General features: G+C 27.5%; 2 protein-coding genes across 3 annotated transcripts; one reads left to right on the top strand and one right to left on the bottom strand.

Moving 5' to 3' along the window:
* The first annotated feature begins 5,601 nt into the window (after positions 1-5,601).
* LOC126896816 (uncharacterized) lies at positions 5,602-17,043 on the top strand. Of its 2 annotated transcripts, XM_050669920.1 has the most exons (3): positions 5,602-5,651; positions 12,287-12,557; positions 15,976-17,043. In XM_050669920.1, exons 2-3 carry the CDS (start codon positions 12,346-12,348, stop codon positions 16,475-16,477), a joined length of 714 nt encoding a protein of 237 aa, XP_050525877.1. In that variant the 5' UTR covers positions 5,602-5,651; positions 12,287-12,345; the 3' UTR covers positions 16,478-17,043. The 2 variants fall into 2 exon arrangements, with proteins under 2 accessions (XP_050525877.1, XP_050525884.1); XM_050669927.1 differs by lacking the exon at positions 5,602-5,651 and having other exon boundaries at positions 12,286-12,557.
* LOC126896916 (uncharacterized) lies at positions 12,965-18,027 on the bottom strand. The gene is made up of 6 exons (XM_050670110.1): positions 17,571-18,027; positions 17,256-17,446; positions 15,505-15,664; positions 15,070-15,262; positions 13,274-13,787; positions 12,965-13,188 (listed from the first exon to the last, which is right to left on the bottom strand). Exons 1-5 carry the CDS (start codon positions 17,642-17,644, stop codon positions 13,305-13,307), a joined length of 1,101 nt encoding a protein of 366 aa, XP_050526067.1. The 5' UTR covers positions 17,645-18,027; the 3' UTR covers positions 12,965-13,188; positions 13,274-13,304.
* Positions 18,028-22,501: the final 4,474 nt, after the last annotated feature.

The raw sequence follows: 22,501 nt of genomic DNA, 5'->3' as shown, positions 1-22,501 counted from the left end.
AAAAATTGAAAAAAATTCCCACGTTCCCCGTAAATGGGGGAAACCTCCAAAAAAATTACAAATTCAAAAATCGCTAATTTTCGAAATTTTTTCAATTTTTTTTACTTAAAAGTGCCATAACATTTTCAAAAATAAACATATAAATATAATTCTTTTTTATATAGATGCATAATATTATTACCTTTTATTTGGTATATTATTTTCATAAATTTAACCCTTAACCTGCCCACAAGGGGGATTTAAAATGACAACTTTTTCACAAAAAATTAATTTTTTTAACTTAAATTTTGAAAATGTTCCGGAAGGTCTGACACTTTTATATATATCTTAAATTAAAGCTAATGTAATATACTTTATAATGGTAAAAAAAAATTTCGGACTTTATTTTATCTTCATGGTGAAAATAGACATTAAACTTAATAAAAAAAATACGATTTTTGTAAAAAAATTCTTTTTTATATTTTTAACTTTATAATGCTATAACTTCTCGAAAGATGTATGGATCAATATAATTCTTTTTTTTGTAGATGCATGATGTCTTTACCTATCATTTGGTATATTTTTTTTATAAATCTGACTTTTTACCTGCCTACAGAGGGGGATTCAAAATGACAACTTTTTCACAAAAAATTGAATTTTTCAACTTAACTTTTAAAAGTGTTCCGGAAAGTCTGACACTTTTATATATATCTTAAATTAAAGCTAATGTAATCTACTTTATTATGTAAAAAAAAAATTTCGGACTTTATTTTGTCTTCACGGTGAAAATGGCTACCAAATGCTATTATTATGTGAAAATTCTCAATTTTATTTTTTACATTTTTAACTTTATAATGCTATAACTTATTGAAAAGTGTATTGATCAATACAATTTTTTTATGAGAAATAATATTTTTTAATAATCTCTTTTTCATTCGACATACTTTATCTTAATCAGGATATTAATAAGGAACTAGCAGATCATGTAGCTTTTGAAATAATCCACCAATTTTTTAAAATTAAACACTATCTAAAGATTTGCATCGAAGCGTTTTATTTTGATAGTGATTTTAATCACTATCGGATATCATTATACTTGATCCAACTATGCCACGTCACCACTGTGTCGAGATCCCCCTGTGCTGGGTTTTTAACTTTATAATGCTATAACTTATTGAAAAGTGTATTGAACAATACAATTTTTTTATGAGAAATAATATTTTTTAATAATCTCTTTTTCATTCGACATACTTTATCTTAATCAGGATATTAATAAGGAATATGTAGCTCATGTAAAAATTATCATTTCATTGTAGGTTTAACTACAATGAAGTGATAATAATACTTATAAGAATTAATTATTTAAAAGGTTGGGTTTCATATCAATATTTGATTGCAATAATATTTCCAAAAAATTTATGTCTTAATTTAAAAAAATTTTCCACATAATTCATTTGCTTTCATGTAAAATATAATGCGACTATTCTTATCACAATTAATTTATTTTTAAAACAATTTTATAATAAATCAACAGTTTAAAATTTAATACCATTATAGCTACAATATTACACATATAATAAAAAATTCATATATTAAACCTATTTTAATTTTAACTTGCTTTACAAAGGTTTTATTATACAGGGTGTTCAGTAAGTAAGGAAACAGGTCAATTGTTACAAACAATAAGAACAATATATACCCGTATCCTTATCTACTGAACTTTTAAATAATAATAAAATAAAAAAATAAATTTTGACTATTTTCTTATTATATATTACACTATAGATAATAAATATTCAAATAAAAATATGTATAAAAATTAAAAAACCTCAGCATAGTGGGGTCTCGGCTCAATATCTAATCCACTAAATATATGATACGATCACATTTGCATGTGCCCATATCTCTGTCTCCCATAACATCATTATACCGTTTAATAGACACACATATATATATATAATTAACAAAATGACATACAACAATACTAACAGGAGAGCGGACTGTACTCATAAACACTTTTGCAATTCACGGCCAATGTGCCATAATGAGATATGCCTATCGACAGTTGACCTTTTACTATCATCGCGATCACTACTTTTATCTTATAATTAACTTAACATTTCTACCACGTATATAGTATGTGTGTGTGTGTGTCGCTGTCAACTCCCTGTTGGATTATATCATCTCTAGGTGTCCAGCAGGTTGTATTATCTATTTAATATTTCAATTGCTTGATAAATATTCATTTATATCGTTGTTAACCAAAAGTGTTATATATATATATATTGTAATGCGACCCTTGGTAGTTCCTCTAAGGGAATATAAATTAAATAGGAAACTTCAGTACCTAAAGTAGATATAGCCTAGCCAGCTATCACTCGTTGGTCCCTTAGAATACTGTCGACGGGAATTTAGGCTCAACCCCTAAATAGCGACGTAACAAAAGTAAATGCATTGTGACGTTCACCGGCTTCTAGCCGTAAGGCTTTCTGTAATGAATCAAAAAAAGAAAATAATATTTGTTGTAATTGAAAAGGGGAGTATTACTTGTATTAATTTAGAGAATACTTTGAAAGTTACCCTAAAGAAATAAATTAAATAGAATATGACGGGATTTGGGTGCTTATTTGAGCCATTACTTTATTGTATTAATAATATTATTACTCGGGGTATGAGTACGAAGGTCTGTAAGAAAGTTAGAAGATGATAGAAAAATAAAGTGATCTTTGTTTTATTAATATGGGATTTATTATAATTAATTATTAATTCTCAAATATCAATAATGCCACGAGTTTTGTCGGTTATCGATGATAGGTGGGATTGAGTCACCTCGTATGTCTACCCAGAGTGGTATTGTGACTATACATATGAACCTCCAATCTAACTCCTGAAATAGACACGTATCAACGATATAACTCTGCCAGGAAACTCTGTACAAACATTATCGATTTATTAAATTTACTTGGTATAATTATTATTATTGATAATCACTTGATTTTCCTGTATGCCTACTTAATCTATGTACTCATAGAATTTAATTCTAAACCTTATTTATTTTTGGTGAATTTATTAGATTCCTACTTTAATTTTTCTGTGACACTCTTAAATAAAAAGATGTTGTATTTTTTGAACAAATATAATTGTGAAGACGGCGGATCACTTCTTGCTTTTATTTCGTTGTGTGGAATGATCGAGCGTAGCGAGTGCTTCTATAAATATCTGACTGCATCTGTCTCAGAATGCTCTTTATTTTTGACTTTTTATATTACATTTGATCGTTGTTCAAAGGAAAGAAGTGATCACCGACGCCAACATTATTTCTTTATTAATCGTAATTTATAACACATTGTTTATTAGTTTATTTCTAACTCATTATTATTACATATTGTTCATTATTTCCTGTTTCTTTTATATAATTAATATGTGCTTTTTTCTACGAAATTTCATTAGTATATTTAAACATTTAAAAGGTATATATATATATATATATTTATCTTATTTTTATTGGTATACATATCATTTTGTGTTATTGATTAATTGAAGTCTTAAATAATACATTATGCCATTAATGATATACTGTGTATATCATGACATAAGTCTTGAAGTTTTTTGTTTTTTTTTTTTAAATTGTTGCTAAATTTCTAATGCTAATTTTCAATAAATAGTTATAATAAATTATCTATTTAACCCATCAACGCCTGGCGTCCCCATATGGTGACATTCGTATTGCTATTTTTATCGCGCGTTTTATACCTGAATAATTTAATAGGTAAAAGCCGAGTGTACCCATATGGTGACACTCAATATCTCAGAAATCGTATTTTCAAAAAATTTAAAAATAATTTTTTTTTATTTTTGTGTTGTATATTAATCTGTTTTTAGTAAAAAAAATAGAAAGTTTGAAAAAAAATAATTCTCGGCGTTGATGGGTTAACTAAAAATATAGCAATAACATTATTTTTGGATTTTTGTTAAATTGCGAAACCACATGTTTTTTGCATATTTGTTTAATTATTCTACTTAACTAAAAATATAGAAGTAAATAATTTATTTTATATGTCATGTTTCTTATTTAGCTCTCTGCTGTATTAAAAGCTACATGATTTTTAATGCAACCCAAGATATGAGAAAATAGTCGTCACTCCTAGTATTCAAAAAATTTTCCGATACATTTACCTTAAATTAAAATTATATAATATAGAATATTAAAAAAAAAAATTACTTCTGGACTTGTTTTTGTGCTTAAAACGATTATCAAATTTATAATCAAAAAATTTAGTCAGAAAAAATTTAATAATGATCAAAATAGCTGATAGTGGATCTTATAAAAATATTTTAGTAAGGGTAGTAGCAAAAAGTCGTAGGTTTGAAGGTATCATGTCAGAAAAACATATCATAAAGCATTTTTTTAAGGGACTACCAGATTAAATAATTAATACATTTCATATATATTATATACATTTCATTAGATGTATCCACTTGAAAAAAGGGGAAATTATGAAAGAAATATATTTGGACTATATTGGACTACTTTTTTGAACTTAAATTTTGAAAATGTGCCAGAACAATTGCATTTTTCTAACCAACCACCTTACTAAATCTTTTAAAACTTACTACAATATTAGACAAATAATTTTGACTGTTCTACTATGAGAAATCAGCCTTCAAAGTATAGGGTTTAACTTGAATGTTTATCTCATGACAGCACTATTGATGATGATATAAGATAAAACATGAAATCAAAAAACATGCAGGAAAAAAAATTTCAGTTAAACATTTTGGAGCACTAGAAAACCAATTTACAATTGCATTAACTATGGCTAAACAAAATATTTGTTAAACAAATACTATTATTGTAATTTTATACTTTTAAAGAAATTTTTCAACTTCAAAAAGAAGTTTTAATGTGTATTTACGTGAAGTTCACTAATCACCCCCTGCTCTCAGAAAAAAATTAGAGTGTCAGGACTGCTTTCATAATATCATTATTTGTATAAAAATTTAACTTTTGTAAAATTTTTATTTGTTTACTTCTAATTATATGAGTAATTTTTCGTTGTTAATAACACGGCTCAATTCATTAAATATTCATGATTAATTATTCTATTTTTCAAAGCAGTGAAGTTGTTTTTTTACATATTATATTTAAATATATTGATGATTTCTTTGTGATATTGGTAATTGTATACAGAAGCACTTTTCAGTTTATTTTTTCAAGTTATTCGTCAAACATACACAATTGTTTATTACAAATGATGAAATAACTTTAGTTATTTGTTATTTAAAACAGATGTTTTGTTTTTTCATTATAACTTTTCGGTAAAAAAATTAAACATTTAAAATTTTTATTTCGTTAAGTTAAATAACAACTTATTTATTGCAATTATAAGAGCTATTTCTATAAACTCAACATTATTAGTGCTATTTGCATCTTAATAATTTTTTACTTATGTTATTTTCATGAAATTTTCTAAAAACGTAAAACTATATTGATATACTAATCATAAGATTTGATAAAAAATTCAATAATAAATTAATTAAAAGAAGAAATTTTTTGTATATTTTTAATTTTACATTTCTATGAACAATACAAATTTTTAAATAGTAAAATAGTTATAATACATTTTTCGTGAGCGAACATTAAAGTTATTTCCCTATAATATTCGAGTAAAGTAAGAATACAGTAAGATTAGTATATTATTAATTGAATAATTTATTTTTAGATTTAACTTTGTGCACGCTCGTTGTTATCGGTTGCTTTGATTGTACAATCGCTATTATTAGTAATATTTTAATTTCTATTTTCTACTGCGACCTTTAAAATAATATGTGTATTGTGTTTTTTTTTTATTATATTTAATTTGACAATTTTTTATATTTATGACTGGAGGTATTATATTTAAAGCCGCACCCCCACCGCCAGCATCCACGAATCACCACTGGGTATTTTCGGTCAAATTACTAAAAACACGTTGAGTGACCAGTAAAATTTTTTTTAAAAATCTCAAATCTTTACAAATTAACTATTTTAATGTATAAAATAAAGTTAAAATGGTTCTCATTAAAATTTCGTAGATCAGATTTTTTTGATCCACCCTTGTCTCTATTGGTTGATACACCAACTTTATCATAAAGTAAACTAAATAATTTTAATCAATACAAATTTTCATCAACATACTCTTAAAATAATAATAATTTGGTTTTTACATTATATATATTTTATTAGTACAATTATTTAGACCCTATACTACTGACCACAATACAACAACTTTATGTTTATACTCAACTTCACACATGTTTTTATAATAACTGTATACTTCAATGAACAGTAATAATATTCTTTGGTAGTTAGCGTATAACTGGTCTGATATCTAACACAAATTATTTAAATATTTAATTCATAAAACGTTTGAAGTCATGAATCATCTACATTACATTATTAAATACTTGTTGTATGACAATAATATGATTATAATGGTGTAATTAAAATTAAAAAAAAAAAAATAACACGTACATTTTTTCGAATAAAGAAACCATTTAAATGCATTTCGTAAATAGAAATTGCTTAATATACTTTTAAATTGTTAAGCACAAACCCACTTAGTGTGCATCAATCAATGCACTGAAGCATCATTTACTGACTAGGGTGTGTTCGATTTAGAGTTTAAATAAAAGTATTGAAGTATGATATACGAATTTTAGAATTATGCATACAAAAAATAATAATAAAGAAATAAATTACAATTATAAACTTACTTATGACATTGCACTTATTTTGTCTTGAAGACAATAAAAATGTGATAAATCTATTAAATTAATTTTTTTAACCAAGTATTATTACGTTGATTTGATAAAATTATTGCATAAATTAAAATAGACTAGAATTGTATTGTTTAAAGAAACTTTTTAAAGTTATTAAAATATGTTTTAAAAGAGAACTTTGTCAAAAATTTGATCAGATTTGTTTTAAAATTCTAGTATATAAAAAAAGAAAAATCATAAACTCATGACAGTTTTTAAAATAATTTGTATTAACTTAATTAATTTAGTATAAATTCAATAGAATTTTAGCTTCGATGCAAAACTGAGAAAGTATTGGTTTTACTAAGATGTGTTTTTTTTTGTCTCTATTACCACTTTTTCTCAGCTCTCACCGAACCGATTTCTTTCAATGATACATCAAAAGATCACAAATCGTATCTAATCGAAGACATTACCCTCAAAAATTGAAAAAAATTCCCTCGTTCCCCGTAAATGGGGGAAACCTCCAAAAAAATTACAAATTTAAAAATTGCTAATTTTCGAAATTTTTTCAATTTTTTTTACTTAAAATTGCTATAACTTTTTTAAAAATAACGGAATCAATATAATATTTTTTTATATAGATGCATGATATTATTACCTTTCATTTGGTAACCATACCCTTTACTTGCTCACAGGGGGGGATTTAAAATGACAACTTTTTCACAAAAAATTAATTTTTTCAACTTTATTTTTGAAAATGTTCCGGAAGGTCTGACACTTTTATATATATCTTAAATTAAAGTTAATGTAATATACTTTATCATGAAAAAAAAAATTTGATCTTTGAACTTGTCTTCATGGTGAAAATGGCTACCAAATGCTATTTTTGTGTGAAAATTCTCGATTTTATGTTTTACATTTTTATCTTTATAATAATGCTATGACTTATTGAAAAGTGTATGGATCAACACAATTTTTTTATGAGAAATAATATTTTTTAATAATCCCTTTTTCATTCGACATACTTTATCTTAATTAGGATATTAATAATGAACTAGCAGATCATGTAGCTTTTGGAATAATCCACCAATTTTTTAAAATTAAACACTATCTAAAGATTTGCATCGAAGCGTTTTTTTTTTTGATAGTCATTTTAATCACTGTCAGATATCATTATACTTGATCCACCTATGCCACGCCACCACTAAGCCGCGACCCCCCTGTGTTAGGTTTTTATTTTTATAACATTTCTACCAAGTTTTAAATTGAATTGGTAGAAATAATACAGTTAATTGCCATTAAGATAAACTTTCTATAGTAATAATTATTATTCAACTGATTCTATAAAAATAACAACAATTGTATCTTTGGTTTACTACGATGAAAAAATAGGACAAGTAGACTGACACGAAAAAAATTACATGATGATAATTTTTAGAATACAATATATATAATATTAACTCGTTCATAAAGTAATAATCACGAAAATATCAGTAGTTGAATTATAAGTCACAATGTTTGTATCATTAAAAGTCATAGTAATACATTTTATACAATTATAATAATAATGTTATTCAAAGATAATAACCAATTATTTTGATGATTAACATAAATATTACATGTTTTTAGTATCCATATAATTCTACAGTATTATATTACAACATTTTTCTAGTACCAACTATGCATTTTTCAAAAATATCTACTTCAGCTTTTGATGGTGCCTCATTTCGATGTACTATTTCATATTAGTAAAATTTGTTTACCAAAAATGATTTTTTTAACTGATACCAGTATAAGTCGAAATGACTGCCACGCGCAGAATTGTTCGTTTGACAAGGAGATGACGCACTGCCCATTAGCGAAGAAGCACTTGCACAAGCTGTCGAGTTAGCTTAAAACTTAAGTTTTAAAAATGTTCCGGAAATACTACTATCTTTTAACATATGTCAAAATAAAACTTATTTTACGTACTATAAATTAAAAAATAAAATTTCTTCGACGTCTTATCTTCTACGTGCAAACGGCTGCCGTACATAAATTATTATTATTAGATAAACTATATCATAAATATAATAAAGTCTTATTTGCTTGTGTTACGAAGTTCGAACCCCCTTCATCAAACTATTTTTCTTCACAATATGTCTTAATTATTTTTTGAGGCGAAAAAAAATTTAAAGAGTTTTATCTCTTTTAAATTGAATAACTTCAATAAAAATTAAGTATTCTATTAATAGGAGTATATAATTCGTTCTTATATGAATTATACAGTAAAATCATATCAATAAAATAACAAATTTTTTCATGATCATAGACCAATATATACTTTACTAATCCAAATTTTTTTGCCGATTTTAAGCCTGAAATTAAATTAATTCTATCACCTCTTTTTTGAGATTATTACTGATTAGAAACACATAAAAAAAAAAAATGTTTATCAAGTTATTATTGATTATAATCAATAATAACATGTGGGTGCGGCACAGTGGTGACGTGGCATAGTTGGATCGAGTATAATGATATCTGACAGTGATTAAAATCACTATCATAAAAAACGCTTCGATGCAAATCATTAGATAGCGTTTAATTTTAAAAAATTGGTGGATTATTCCAAAAGCAACATCAACTCTTATTTCTTTAATTATATCCTGATTAGTAGTTCTTTGATTTTAAAATATAATATATGAATAAATACTAATTATAATTATTAAATTTATTATGAAATTGATATTCAATAATTTAATACTGTAATTTATACGCAGAAATTAAGATAAAATATGCCGAATGAAAAATGGATATAAATATTATTTCTCATAAAAACATTGTGTTGATCCATATACTTTTCAATAAGTTATAGCCAGGCGCGGACTGGGACCAATTTTCTTACCGGGAAACCAAGTTAAAGGGGCCCATAGGCACTTTCCAGGGCCGCGGCAAAGCTCCTGGGAGCCCACCCGATTTTTTGTGCTGGTTGAGCAAAAAAAAAAAAGTCTTTAATAAAATTTAGGCCAAAAATGGTGACTTAAGTAGTGTATTTTTTAGGCAATATTTTGATTAAATAGTCTAGCATCAGTATTAATGAAATTCTTTATTTTTGTTTAAAATCTTTACCATAAATTTTAAGTTAAAATAATATATATTTTTTAAGTTATACGTATTAATGTCTCCCTTTGCGCTATAAATGCTATAAACAAACTTTTAACTTAATGGCTGATTTAATCTTAATAAATTAGTTATATCTTAGACAACAATAATTCGCCAATAGTTTGAATTACATTTGTTACAGACTTGTGACTTAAAAAAGTAAACAAATTTCCTCTACCAGATTTACCTCTTTTCAACTTCTTTTCACTTTCAACTATTGCCTTAGTAATATGATCACTTAATTCTACATTCGACTTTGCTATCAATAATACTATTTCCAAAAAATTCCCATGATTTACTGATATATTTTTTAAATCGTAAGCAGACTCATATCTGAATCCTCTGAAAGGTAATCCTTGTTTTCCAATTACTTTAACAATATCAATAATTATTTGAGCTACTCTTCTTCTCTTCATCACTTCATTTTCCCTCTGAACCCACTGCACCCTTTCTATTAATTCATCAACACTTTTACCACATTGATCAGCCATGAAACATTTTGACGCTTCTCTATGGTTTTTTGACTCTTCATGATCTTTAATACGCTCATAAACATGAATCCATCTGCTAAATCCACTATCGCTAGTAAAAGCTGATGATTTAGAGCAGTATACTAAACATATTGAACAAAATAAAGAGTTATGTTCATGACTATAGGATAACCAATTTCTTTTGATTTTTGTCTGTGATCCTGGAATAATTTCATAATAAGCTTTAGTTGTATTAAATGGTAAAGGAGAGTCATCCATCATTTTCTCTGGGTGATTTGGATGAAACGAAAAAAAATATTTAATATTTTGTTTACCCTTGGGCTTTAAAAAATAATTAAAATTTGTTTTATCGTCAATCTTTGTATTTAAATTATTTTTGACTAGAAGGTCAATATCTGTGTTATCACATAAATCAATTTTGACTTCAGAATTATTTTTAAAATTACACTACTTGATGTTTGTCTATTACAACAAAAAGAATTTTCTCAATTTTTTTTTTGGATTTTTTTAAATACTATTTAAAAATAATTTTTACTTTTTTCCTAAACACTATTTTTTTTTTAAATTTTAGCTTTGATGCGAAGCTGAGAAAGTACTATTTTACCATGACGTGTTTTTTTTATCTGCCACCTACTTTTCTCAGCTTAGACTTGACCGATTTTGATGAACTATACGTAAAAAGACCACTAATCGTATCTAGTTAAAGACATTCTTCTCTTGTCCAGGAAAAGGGGAAAGTATTCAAAAAAAAAGNTATCTAGTTAAAGACATTCTTCTCGTGTCCCGGAAAAAAAAGATGTGCTATCGTTTTAATATTAACTTCAGCCATAAAAACCAATAGAAAAATAAGTTGCTTTTGTTAAATTATCTGACTTTTCTAAAAATAATATTGATTTTTTTCGCGTTACAGTCATTAAAATTGAGTTTTTATAAACAAATNCAGTCATTAAAATTGAGTTTTTATAATCAAAAAAATTGCTTTTTTCGTGTTACCAAAATTTCAGAAGTTCTCTAATATATGTTTAGAAAGGTAAGAAAACTTTACATAATATGGGTAAATTACAAATGGGGTTCTCCATGAAAACTTTTAAAAACATTTAGTAAAATCGAAAAAACGGAAAAATATCTTATTTTACACATAGCTTAATAAATATTGATTAATGTGGATTTTCTTTTCATTGTAATATATGTGCAGTATAATTTAAATTTTTTATTTGTTGCTAGGCAAGAATGAGTAAACATAATTTTATACGCTATGGTTATAGATTTACGTAATTATTGTATGCACTCCTAATTATAATTAGTATACATGTCATAAAGAGTCGGATCGAGACTTTTCAGCCTACCGAGATTTTAAGTTTCAGCCCTTAACAAAGAGTCAGCCCATACGACAAAAGCTGTTGTACTCATCTCTTATTTTATTTACAACCTAGTCAAAGAAAAAAACATAATTATTCTTTCGTGATCACTTTTTAGTAGAAGAATTCATTATTCGCGATCTGACCTACCCCTCAAGGAATCGTACATTTATTCATATTCCTACTCAATCCATCTCTTATAGTCATAATAATTCGCTATACTGTATGCTTCGTAGTGTCAATCAACGCCATTAAGGTGTGATTCCTATGCACGCGTCTAGAAACGCGCTTTCTAAAGCGTTTTAATTTTTAAAAAACGATTTTAATTTTGGCCGCGCGGTCATTTATTTAGCCGCGCGATCTAATATTGATTCCTATGTACGCGTCAGGAGACGCGCGGCCAACATTACATTATATGTAAATAATAAGGCATGTACACGCATTTGTATCAAGTACTCTGTTTAGTTAAGTTGTACTTGTGTGTTATAAAATTTTATTATTATTATTAGTTTAAAATGTCCTTAACTAAAAAACAAAATTTTATTTTGAAACTACTTCTTTTACAACAAGTAGAAGAAGAACAAGCTATTATAAAATACGTTCTATCAAGAAATAAAAAAGAAGTGCATGAAATGTACTTGGCCAGGGAAACTGAAGGATTTTTTAGTGTCCTTATTGAAAAACATTTATGGCGAGACGAAACCAAATTTAGAGAATTTTTTAGACTAAGCTGGGATCAATTTAATTATATATTGAACCTAGTTGAGGATGACATAAGAACCAACCCTAGCATCAAAATTAGAAAACCGATTACTGCTGCTGAAAAGCTAGCAGTCACGCTCAGGTAATGTAACAAAATATGTTTACTGTTTATATGTTTACAGTATAATTTTGTATAGAGAACATATAGATATTTTTAATAAAATAAAAAACCCAGATCTATAAAAATATTAAACTTTTTGATAAGTAAATACGTATTTCGCGTACATCTTCAGTAAAAAACGTAGACTGAGTCTAGACATAGTTATGTACAGAAGAAACACTCATAGTGAACAAAATATGTATTTACTTATCAAAAATTCAATCATTNCATAGTGAACAAAATACGTATTTACTTATCAAAAATTCAATCATTTTATAGATGTGGGTTATTCATTTTATGTTTATATTATAATTTATATTTTATAGTAAGTACCTATGTACTTAATATTAATTTTTTAATAATGTGTATAAAAACATTTTCATTGGTAATAAACAATGTTGAACTTCTCGTTTAATACAAAATTAACAATGCAAAACATAATATAACAACAAAACATAGGAACTCTTAAAAATGCCAATACATTATAACAAAAATTATTAAAAATAAACATACTTGATAAAATCAAACAGTTTTTAAATTGTAAAGGTATAATAAAACAAACAATTTATAATAACTTTTTCGGACCCCGAATATTATTGCTGTGATAAGATATCTAAAAAAAAAATTCATCTTTTAATAGAATTAATAAAAATAATTTTAACTGTATAATAAACCATAAAATAAAATCAGATACCTACTTAATAAAATAATAAATAAATAATATTTTGCTTATTCGCACTGTCTATCGTCGTATTGAAATGGCTCACAATTTTGTTCACCAAACGGTTGAATCCAACTTCCAGGTTGACGATCAGTAATATCTGGAAAAACGTATTGACTTGGACGATCATATGTTGAAAATCCTGAGTGTGACGATGATTGTAAACTTGAGTTTGGGGATGAATATGAGCTACTTGATGGAATATTTCTATTTTGTGTCGATGAAGTACTGCTATTTTCTATTTCCAAATTTGTAATTATGTTGAACACTTCTTTTTTTGCTTTTATTTTCAAATGTTGAGGAAACGATTTCACTGTTATTGCCATTGTTTTGAAAAATGCATCAATGGGATCTTCTTCTTCCTCAACTTTATTAATAGAATTTAAAATTTGTTGCCTTTCCTCATTACTTCTTTTCAACAATGACACTAACTCTTTATTTTGATTTAATTTTTTAGTAGGTATTTTTTCTTTTGATAATTTTTTTTTTAGCTTCGATGCGAAGCGGAGAAGGTATTAATTTTACTATGATTTTTTTTTTTTTTTTTTTATGTCTGTTGCCACTTTTTCTCAGCTCTCACTGGACCGATTTCTTTCAAAAATACGTCAAAAGATCACAAATCGTATCTAGTTGAAGACATTACCCTTAAAAATTGAAAAAAATTCCCTCGTTCCCCGCAAATGGGGGAAATATCCAAAAAAATTACAAATTTAAAAATCGCTAATTTTTGAAATTTTTTCACTTTTTTTTCTTAAAACTTCCATAACTTTTTGAAAAATCAACAAATCAACATAATTTTTTTTTATACTAAAACCTTAGATATTTATCTTTCATTTTATATTATTTTTTTGAAAATCTATCATTTAACCTGCTCATTAGGGGGGATTTAAAGTAGCAACTTTTTTACAAAAATTAACTTTTTCAACTTAATTTTTGAAAATGTTCCGGAAATACTGCGTCCTTCAAACATATATCAAATTAAAGCTTATTTTATGTTCTACAAAATGAAAAAAAAAAATTTGTCCCGACACTTTTTCTTCTACATTTAAACGGCTGCCGTAGTTAAAAAAACGCTATTTTTGCGTTAAAATTTTAGATTTTCGATTTTTAATTTTCAACTTAAAAATGCTATAACTTTTTGAAAAATGTATGTATCAGCACAATTTTTTTTTTTCTAAATACATTATAAGTACATCTTTCATCTGAAATACATTTTATTAAAATTAGACAATTTCCCCTTATATAGGGGGCGTTCAAAACTTGAAATATTGTAAAAAACATAGATCTTTTTCAACTGAACTTTTGAAAGTGTTCCGGAAATACTGCGTCCTTTAAACATATATAAAATTAAAGCTTATTATATGTACTATAAAATAAAAAAAAAAAATTTGTCCCGACGATCTATCTTCTATGTGCAAATGGCTGTCGAAAATTAAAAAAAAATGTAATGATTGCGATAAAAATTACCTTTTATCGGGATGTTTTTTGTGCTTAAAACTGCCATAACTTTTTCAAAAATTAACAAATAAAAATAATATTTTTTTGTATTAAAACCTTAGATATTTCCCTTTCATTTGATATAATTTTTTTTGGAAATCTACCACTTATTCTGTTCACTGGGGGGATTTAAAATAGTAACTTTTTTACAAAAAATAACTTTTTCAACTTACTACCGTATTCAAAAATATGCTATTTTAACAAATTTTTTTTTAAAATGAAATACTATCTACAGATTTGCATCGAAGCGTTTCTTATGATAGTGATTTAAATCACTGTCAAATATTTTTTTTCAGTATTAAAATTATTTTCAAGTTCAGTATCATGAACTGTAGTGGTTTCTGTTGCAGACATAATTGAAAAATCATTTAAATTACTAGAATTATTTTCATCGTCAACAGTTACTGTTAAGCTATCTTCTTCTTTACTATTTTTTATTTCATTCGTAGAATTAAAATTAGTCAGACCGCTTCAAAATATAATAAAATAATAAAAAATAGTTAGCTATGTGTCATTAATTATTTTCGATTTAATAATAAATAATTAGTACAAATTATAAAATATTAAAATTATTTTTTGGTAAAGTATTTTTAGATTTTATAAAAACTGTGAGAAAAAAATAAATGTAATATTTGCACCCCTAATTATTATTAATATAACTGTATAATAAAACTGTTTTAAGTAAAATGTATTTAATATATTATTACTCACGTTCGTTCGTAAAAACATACGTCCAGAAATGATAATGCATCTGCCAAGACCCATTTTTTTTGTTTATTTTTTGTCGATGATCCCGTCCCTAGTTTCCTACTTCTTTTATTCTTATTATACGTATCTTTCATGTTTTTCCATCTCTTTTTGCAGTCATCAACTGAAATAATAATTAATACCTTTTCATTTAAATATTATAGTTAATAAAACTATATTTAGTCAAATAACGTACATATTTATTGATTTTATATGAAAATTTATATAAAAACAAAAATTAAATATTTCGTTCACTTTAATTGAATTATGTGTACGAAATAATTAATATTATAATATTAATCTATATTATAAACGTACAGCAGTTATTTGCAAACAGTTTTAATTATTTTAATACTACTATGGCGAAAATATCACATTTTTACTACAGTAAATTAAAAAAAAAAAAATTTATTAATAATATATATATTTTTTTAGATATATGGCAACGGGAGAATCGCTCAGGTCATTGTCTTTTTCATTCAGGATTTCTCAAAGTTATATTACACGTGTAATACAATTAGTCTTAAAGAGTTTAAGTACTCGACTAACACCAATCTTATTAAAGCCTCCATTAAAAGAAGATTTAGTACGTATTGCTCATGACTTTTGGAACAAATGGAATTTTCCAAATTGTGTTGGTGCAATAGACGGGAAACACATTCGTATATTTTCTCCAAAGAAAAGTGGAAGCTTATTTTTTAACTACAAGGATTTTTTTTCCATTGTTCTTCTTGCGATTGTGGACGCTAATTGTAAGTTTATATTTGTAGACATTGGGTCCTATGGCAAGGAAGGAGACAGTGGAATTTTCAATAAATCTAGTATCTCTCAAATGATTTCAACCGGTGAATATTTTCCTTCCCCTAAAAAACTACCGAATTCAAATATAACTTTACCGTTGGTACATATTGGCGATGAGGCATTTCGCCTAGACTAACATATGATGCGTCCTTATTCTAGAATTGAGGCAAAAAAAGATAATCAAAAGACCACATTTAATTACAGACTTTCCCGAGCAAGAAGAACTACGGAGAATAGTTTCGGGCTTCTAAGCCAAATTTTCAGAGTGTTCTATACACCAAAACCTCTAAAGACGGAAACGGTTGATAACTTAGTGTTGACTGCATGTTGCCTTCATAATTTACTTCGTGATCGTTACTTGGAGAAAACCAACTACTATTACTATAACTTCGATGATAATAAACCTCAACCAACTGAAAATATGATTTCACTGGCTAGAACAGGGGGATAAGCTAACATTGAAGGTTTTTCGGTAAGAGACAAATTTAAAAATTTTTTTAACAGTCCACAAGGAGCTGTTCCTTGGCAAAATTATCAATCGAATAGATTAGATTAGATGAGATATATATATAAATAATATGAAAATAATATCTATTTAAAATAAATTGTGTTTTTTTCATAATGTAATTTTAAGATAAACAACTAATATTTAGTTTTATAGTAGTTGTATGTAAGTAATTATAACTATAAATAATTAAATACTGGTGCTTACTTTATTTTTCTTGAATGTTGTAAATTGTTTTATTAAACTGTATAAAAAATGTAATTTAATAAAATACAGATACTAATGTTGAGTTTATACACAAAAAAATATCTAGCTAAAATATATAAGTTTATATATTACTATATTACAATAACTATAATACTATATTATGTATACATGCACCTATACATTTAGTTTAATATAATATTACCACTTTTCTTATTCAGGCTATTTGATATAAGCTTCCATACATTATCCCTTATTTGTTGATCTTTGTAGTTGGCATTTTTTAGGTCATACAAACATGGATGTGCCCTTACACATTCAGCCAATTGTATGTCTTCTTCTACTGTGTATAACACTTTAGCATAAGACATTACACGGCACTTACAAAATGTCAAACTTTGAAAATTAAAATATGAATAATAAATTAATAAAATTATAATAATAATATATTAATTACAACTACAATCCACGAGCAGGGAATTTTTGTGGCTGTTTTTCTTGCTTTTATCTATATTTTTACCTATTGGCCGCGCGGCTTGTGTGATTTGACTGCTCTCGAAGCGGTTGTCGTCGCGCGGCGCCAGACGCGGTCATAGGAATTGGTTATATTTAAAAACAAATAAAGTAGTACCTGCGCGGCTAAAATTAAATCGCGCCGCGTCGGTCGCGCGTCTATAAACGCGTGCATAGGAATCACACCTTTAGCACATTTTTACTAGCACCCCTCTGTTATTTATCACTAATTACTTTATTATTATATATTTAATCTTTAATTAATTAAATCACTTAGTTGTAAACATTATGTAAATTGCTGTTTGGCGCGAATAAATTAAATAAAATAATAATTGTTTCACTTAGACATAATTATAAATAATTTCTCGGTAGCTCCCTGGCTCAATTCAGACATGGTGTCATACGTGTCATTTAATGTTTTACAAACAACAATGTTAATGTTTAATATATTTTTTTACTCATAAATTATAGTATAATGTATATTAGTATAATTTTTAAGTACTCACCAAACAATAAAGCAGTTACCAAAACTCATAAGACGCAATAACGATAGTTACCATTGACGAGCAAAATGAAAATGATCAAGATTTCAAATAAAAAACAAACAAAAATATTTTTTTGAAATCATTAATAAATATAAAATCATTATAAAAGAATATCGCAAATTAAGAAATATCGATATGCTATTTATTGATTTTTATGATACAATACAGACGATGGGCAACACACGGATCGGTCGTTAATTTTTATCATAATAATCGTAAATATAATCAATTCGGACACATCAGCCGTCAAACACGTTCTGACGACTTCCGCGAATTAAAAGCAGACGACATATTTGATAATCAGATATTTTTATCGATTTACATAAATAAATCTGATAATTTTATGCTCTTAAAATAGTATTTAACTTATCCAAAATGCAAGAGGACTCATAAGACCTTCGGGTCATTCCAACATGTCCGTGAGGACTAAGTGGCGGTATTAAGATGTGCGAGCTGTGTGGTCGAGCAGAGTAGTCATCAGTGACACGGCACTACATACAATTTTTGATAACTTTTTTTTTTTTGCTTGTCAGGAAAGAAATTGGGGATTTTTGTAAAAAAAAAATTATTAAAATTTAGGCAGTTGGCTTTTACTAACTGATTTGCCGTAGTATCAAGGGGCCCATATACCATAATTTTTAGGGGGCCCATCGGGATTTTCCCGGTATCCCGGTGGGCCAGTCCGCGCCTGGTTATAGCATTATAAAGTTAAAAATGTAAAATATTTTCACACAAAAATAGAATACGGTAGCCATTATCACCGTGAAGACAATATTAAGTCAGAAGTTTTTTTTCCATGAAAAAATTTATTATATTAGCTTTAGAAAGAAGAAATATATAACCACAGCAGTGACAACAGCTATCGTCAGCCGGCCGTCGGACGGGTACGTGGACTGGGTGCTGGTGGCTCCAGCACCAGCAACGACATCAGCCAACACCGCACAGGAGGAGGAGCCGGAGACGCCGATGGAATTGGAGAACGACGGCCTGGTACGGGAGATGGACCTGTTCCTCTCCTATCCCACCTCCTCAGCACAGCCGGAGCCCCCCCATCCCAAGTGCGTTATGCGCGGGGACTAGATCCCTACCCGTTCCCTACTACGCGCACTCCGCGTCCCATAACCACCCTCTTCATCAATCACACAACGTAAGTATTGCGGCTTGTTATTGCGTTATACGACTTTAATAAATTTGACTTAAGCACCATACGCCATATGCACAATTTCAGTCGTCCTTTAAAGTACAGCGGCGGCTTGGTGGGGGGGTATTTGACACGACCACGGTGTTGTCACCCGTTTGACACCCCGCGGTCGTATCAGCTCCTTCTCAGCCACCGCTCAACCATCCGGCTCAAACCGGACCGTTACACACACGCGTTATCGTCGTGGTGTAAAGTCTAACAAATGCCTAGTGTCGAATACCCTGCCGCAAAAATACGTCCAGTCAGTCATCTTCGTGACACCTATCACATTGGATTCACCGTCCGCTGAACCAACCAAATCGCCACCGCAAATTCGGTTATCTTTTATTATTCTGTCGACGGTTTCTTAGAAGTATTACTGTTATTTTTTTGGTTCGGCTATAATTTTTCTCGTGTTACAATTCTTGTTTTTATTTTTCTTATTAAACGGCTCGATGCCAAGTAGAAAATCTACCAGTGTTACTTACTTTATTCCTCATCAACTGTTTCCGTATCAAAGTGTCAGACTTTTCGGAACACTTTCAAAAGTTACTTTTTTGTAAAAAAGTTGTCATTTGGAATCCCCCCCTGTAGGCAGGTAAAGGGTCAGATTTATAAAAAAAAATATACCAAATAAAAAGTAAAAAAATCATGCATCTATACAAAAAATTATATTGATTTAATCATTTTTGAAAAAGTTTAGCAGTTTTTGTTGGATACGCATTATGAGAGGGCGTTTTGCTACATCTTATTTTTATGACTGATAACGTCTCTCGCACTACCACCACCGGTTGTGGGAGCCATTCATTACGTTGAATGCTTATGTGAGTGATTCTTGTGGCTCACCTATTTATTTATCGGTCCTTGTGTGACATTTTTTTGCGTTTTCGCTGCCATCTTAATTCGTTTTGTTGTATGGCTCTACTGTACTTGCGAGTACATAGTTGTTAAAACGCTTTTATATCGCCCTTGCGATACGCTCATACTTTTCGCGACAGTACATTTTGTCTGGTTCAATGATCATGCCAACGATTTCATTCGCATCAACCAGTCATCATCAGTATACAGGGTGGCCCACCACTCACTGACAACTTAAATAACTTTTGATCCAGATAATATTTTTAGTTGATTTTTTTTTTAAATAATAGTTATACGTTAGGTCTATAGCTATATCTCAATAATTAATTTTTTTACATTTTATTAAAAATATTAATTATTTTTAAATTTTAAATAAAATGTAAAAAAAAAATCTAAGATAGCTATTTTGTAGAGTAGAATTTAAGAAAAATTTTAGTAAAAAAATATCTTATTAATATTCAGTAGTAAATATTCTGTAGCGTTTTGAAGTTTGTGAAAATTTGAATTTTCATGTACTATTTTACGGTATTAAACATTGAAATACGTATTGAGAAAAGGACAGAAGAAAACGCTATCTTTTCATGATTACTGTGTATACATATGATGATAGTGTGTATACATTACAAACTTGGCATAAATACCATGATAAGAAATTAGATAAGGCAATTATTACTTATCACTCTCATTCAAAAGTATATTGAAAAGATAGCGTTTTCTTCTGTCCTTTTCTCAATACGTATTTCAATGTTTAATACCGTAAAATAGTACATGAAAATTCAAATTTTCACAAACTTCAAAACGCTACAGAATATTTACTACTGAATATTAATAAGATATTTTTTTACTAAAATTTTTCTTAAATTCTACTCTACAAAATAGCTATCTTAGATTTTTTTTTTACATTTTATTTAAAATTTAAAAATAATTAATATTTTTAATAAAATGTAAAAAAATTAATTATTGAGATATAGCTATAGACCTAACGTATAACTATTATTTAAAAAAAAAAATCAGCTAAAAATATTAACTGGATCAAAAGTTATTTAAGTTGTCAGTGAGTGGTGGGCCACCCTGTAGATAAGTAGTTATTGATTATATTGTTTTGTTTTATTTTTATCTTATTATTTGTTTTATTTGACGCATTGTTGCATTAACATTAAGGGCCCCCTACCCACATTGATATATATATATAATATTTTAGTTTATATTAAAAATACAGTTCATTGTTTTATATGTCTTTCAATACATTTACTCATTTATACAGTCCACTCCCTACTTCTTTATCCTGCATGATATAGATACTCCAGAAACGAACAGTAACTAACCCGCACATCATTACCAGACGTTCTGTTCAAACAGTTTTAAACAAAAAATATAAAAAAGATTTCAAAAATTAAAGATTTCTAAATTTGTAATTTTTTTGGAGATTTCCCCCATTTACGGCGAACGAGGGAAATTTTTTCAATTTTTAAAAGTGAAGTCTTCGATTAGATATGATTTGTGATCTTTTGACGTATCGTTGAAAAAAATCGGTTCGGTGAGAGCTGAGAAAAAGTGGTTACAGACACACACAAAAAAAAAAATATATATACATCATACACCCAAAGAAAAACCTCAATCAATTTTGATAGAGAAATTTTATCAAGGGTTTATGATAATGTTTTATTAATACGAACAAAATAATTATTCTTATGAATAATTATTGTTCAAGACAAGAAAAAAATCATCATATTGATAAATATATCATAGATTCAATAGTAATGATATATATATCAAATTGAACAATGAATTTATTAAATAGATCGAGGTTTTTCTCTGGGTGTAGTAAAATTAATACCTTCTCAGCTTCTCATTGAAGCTAAAAAAAAAAAAAATTACTTCTGGTCTTGTTTTGTGGTCAAAGTTTGAAATTATAATGTTTTGTTTAATAAATTTATTTAATTAAAAGGATTTTAATTTAAAATTACATATAAGGTAAATATGTTTGTCTAATAGGCAAGTATAAGGGTCAAATTTTTCTATTGTTATAAATGACCGTCCATTCGATCGATCGTTCGCTATCGGATGGTTCCTATCATCCGTCGTGAACGAACGTTTTTTATTGTTCTAAACAATCGTCCGTTCGATGTTTTATACGTTCCGAACGTGTTTATGAACAACGTTTGCCATTGTAATAAACAAAAAAAAGAAAGGTAGAAAGGCAAGATAGAAAGCACAGGATAGAAAGTGGGGGAAAAGAATGGTAAGAATGGAGTCGTATCTTGGGGTTGAACTTTAAGTATGTCGAATGAAAAAGGGATTATTAAAAAATATTATTTCTCATAAAAAAATTGTGTTGATTCATACACTTTTCAA

This window comes from Daktulosphaira vitifoliae, unplaced genomic scaffold (assembly GCF_025091365.1).
Source record: "Daktulosphaira vitifoliae isolate Bord-2020 unplaced genomic scaffold, ASM2509136v1 Scaffold_1, whole genome shotgun sequence".
Taxonomy (NCBI): domain Eukaryota; kingdom Metazoa; phylum Arthropoda; class Insecta; order Hemiptera; family Phylloxeridae; genus Daktulosphaira; species Daktulosphaira vitifoliae.
Note: the sequence above shows the minus strand (reverse complement) of the source record. Positions and strands in the feature narration are given on the sequence as shown.

What these genes read in the sequence shown, in the direction of transcription:
- LOC126896816 (XM_050669920.1), top strand. Translation starts at nt 12,346, where the DNA reads ATGTACTTGGCCAGGGAAACTGAAGGATTTTTTAGTGTCCTTATTGAA. An exon ending in AAGCTAGCAGTCACGCTCAG is followed by an intron (nt 12,558 to 15,975) that starts GTAATGTAACAA and finishes ATATTTTTTTAG; the next exon opens with ATATATGGCAACGGGAGAAT.
- LOC126896916 (XM_050670110.1), bottom strand. Translation starts at nt 17,644, where the DNA reads ATGACCGCGTCTGGCGCCGCGCGACGACAACCGCTTCGAGAGCAGTCA. An exon ending in ACAAGCCGCGCGGCCAATAG is followed by an intron (nt 17,447 to 17,570) that starts GTAAAAATATAG and finishes TAATTTTCAAAG; the next exon opens with TTTGACATTTTGTAAGTGCC. An exon ending in CTGAAAAAAAATATTTGACA is followed by an intron (nt 13,788 to 15,069) that starts GTGATTTAAATC and finishes TTCGCATCGAAG; the next exon opens with CTAAAAAAAAAATTATCAAA.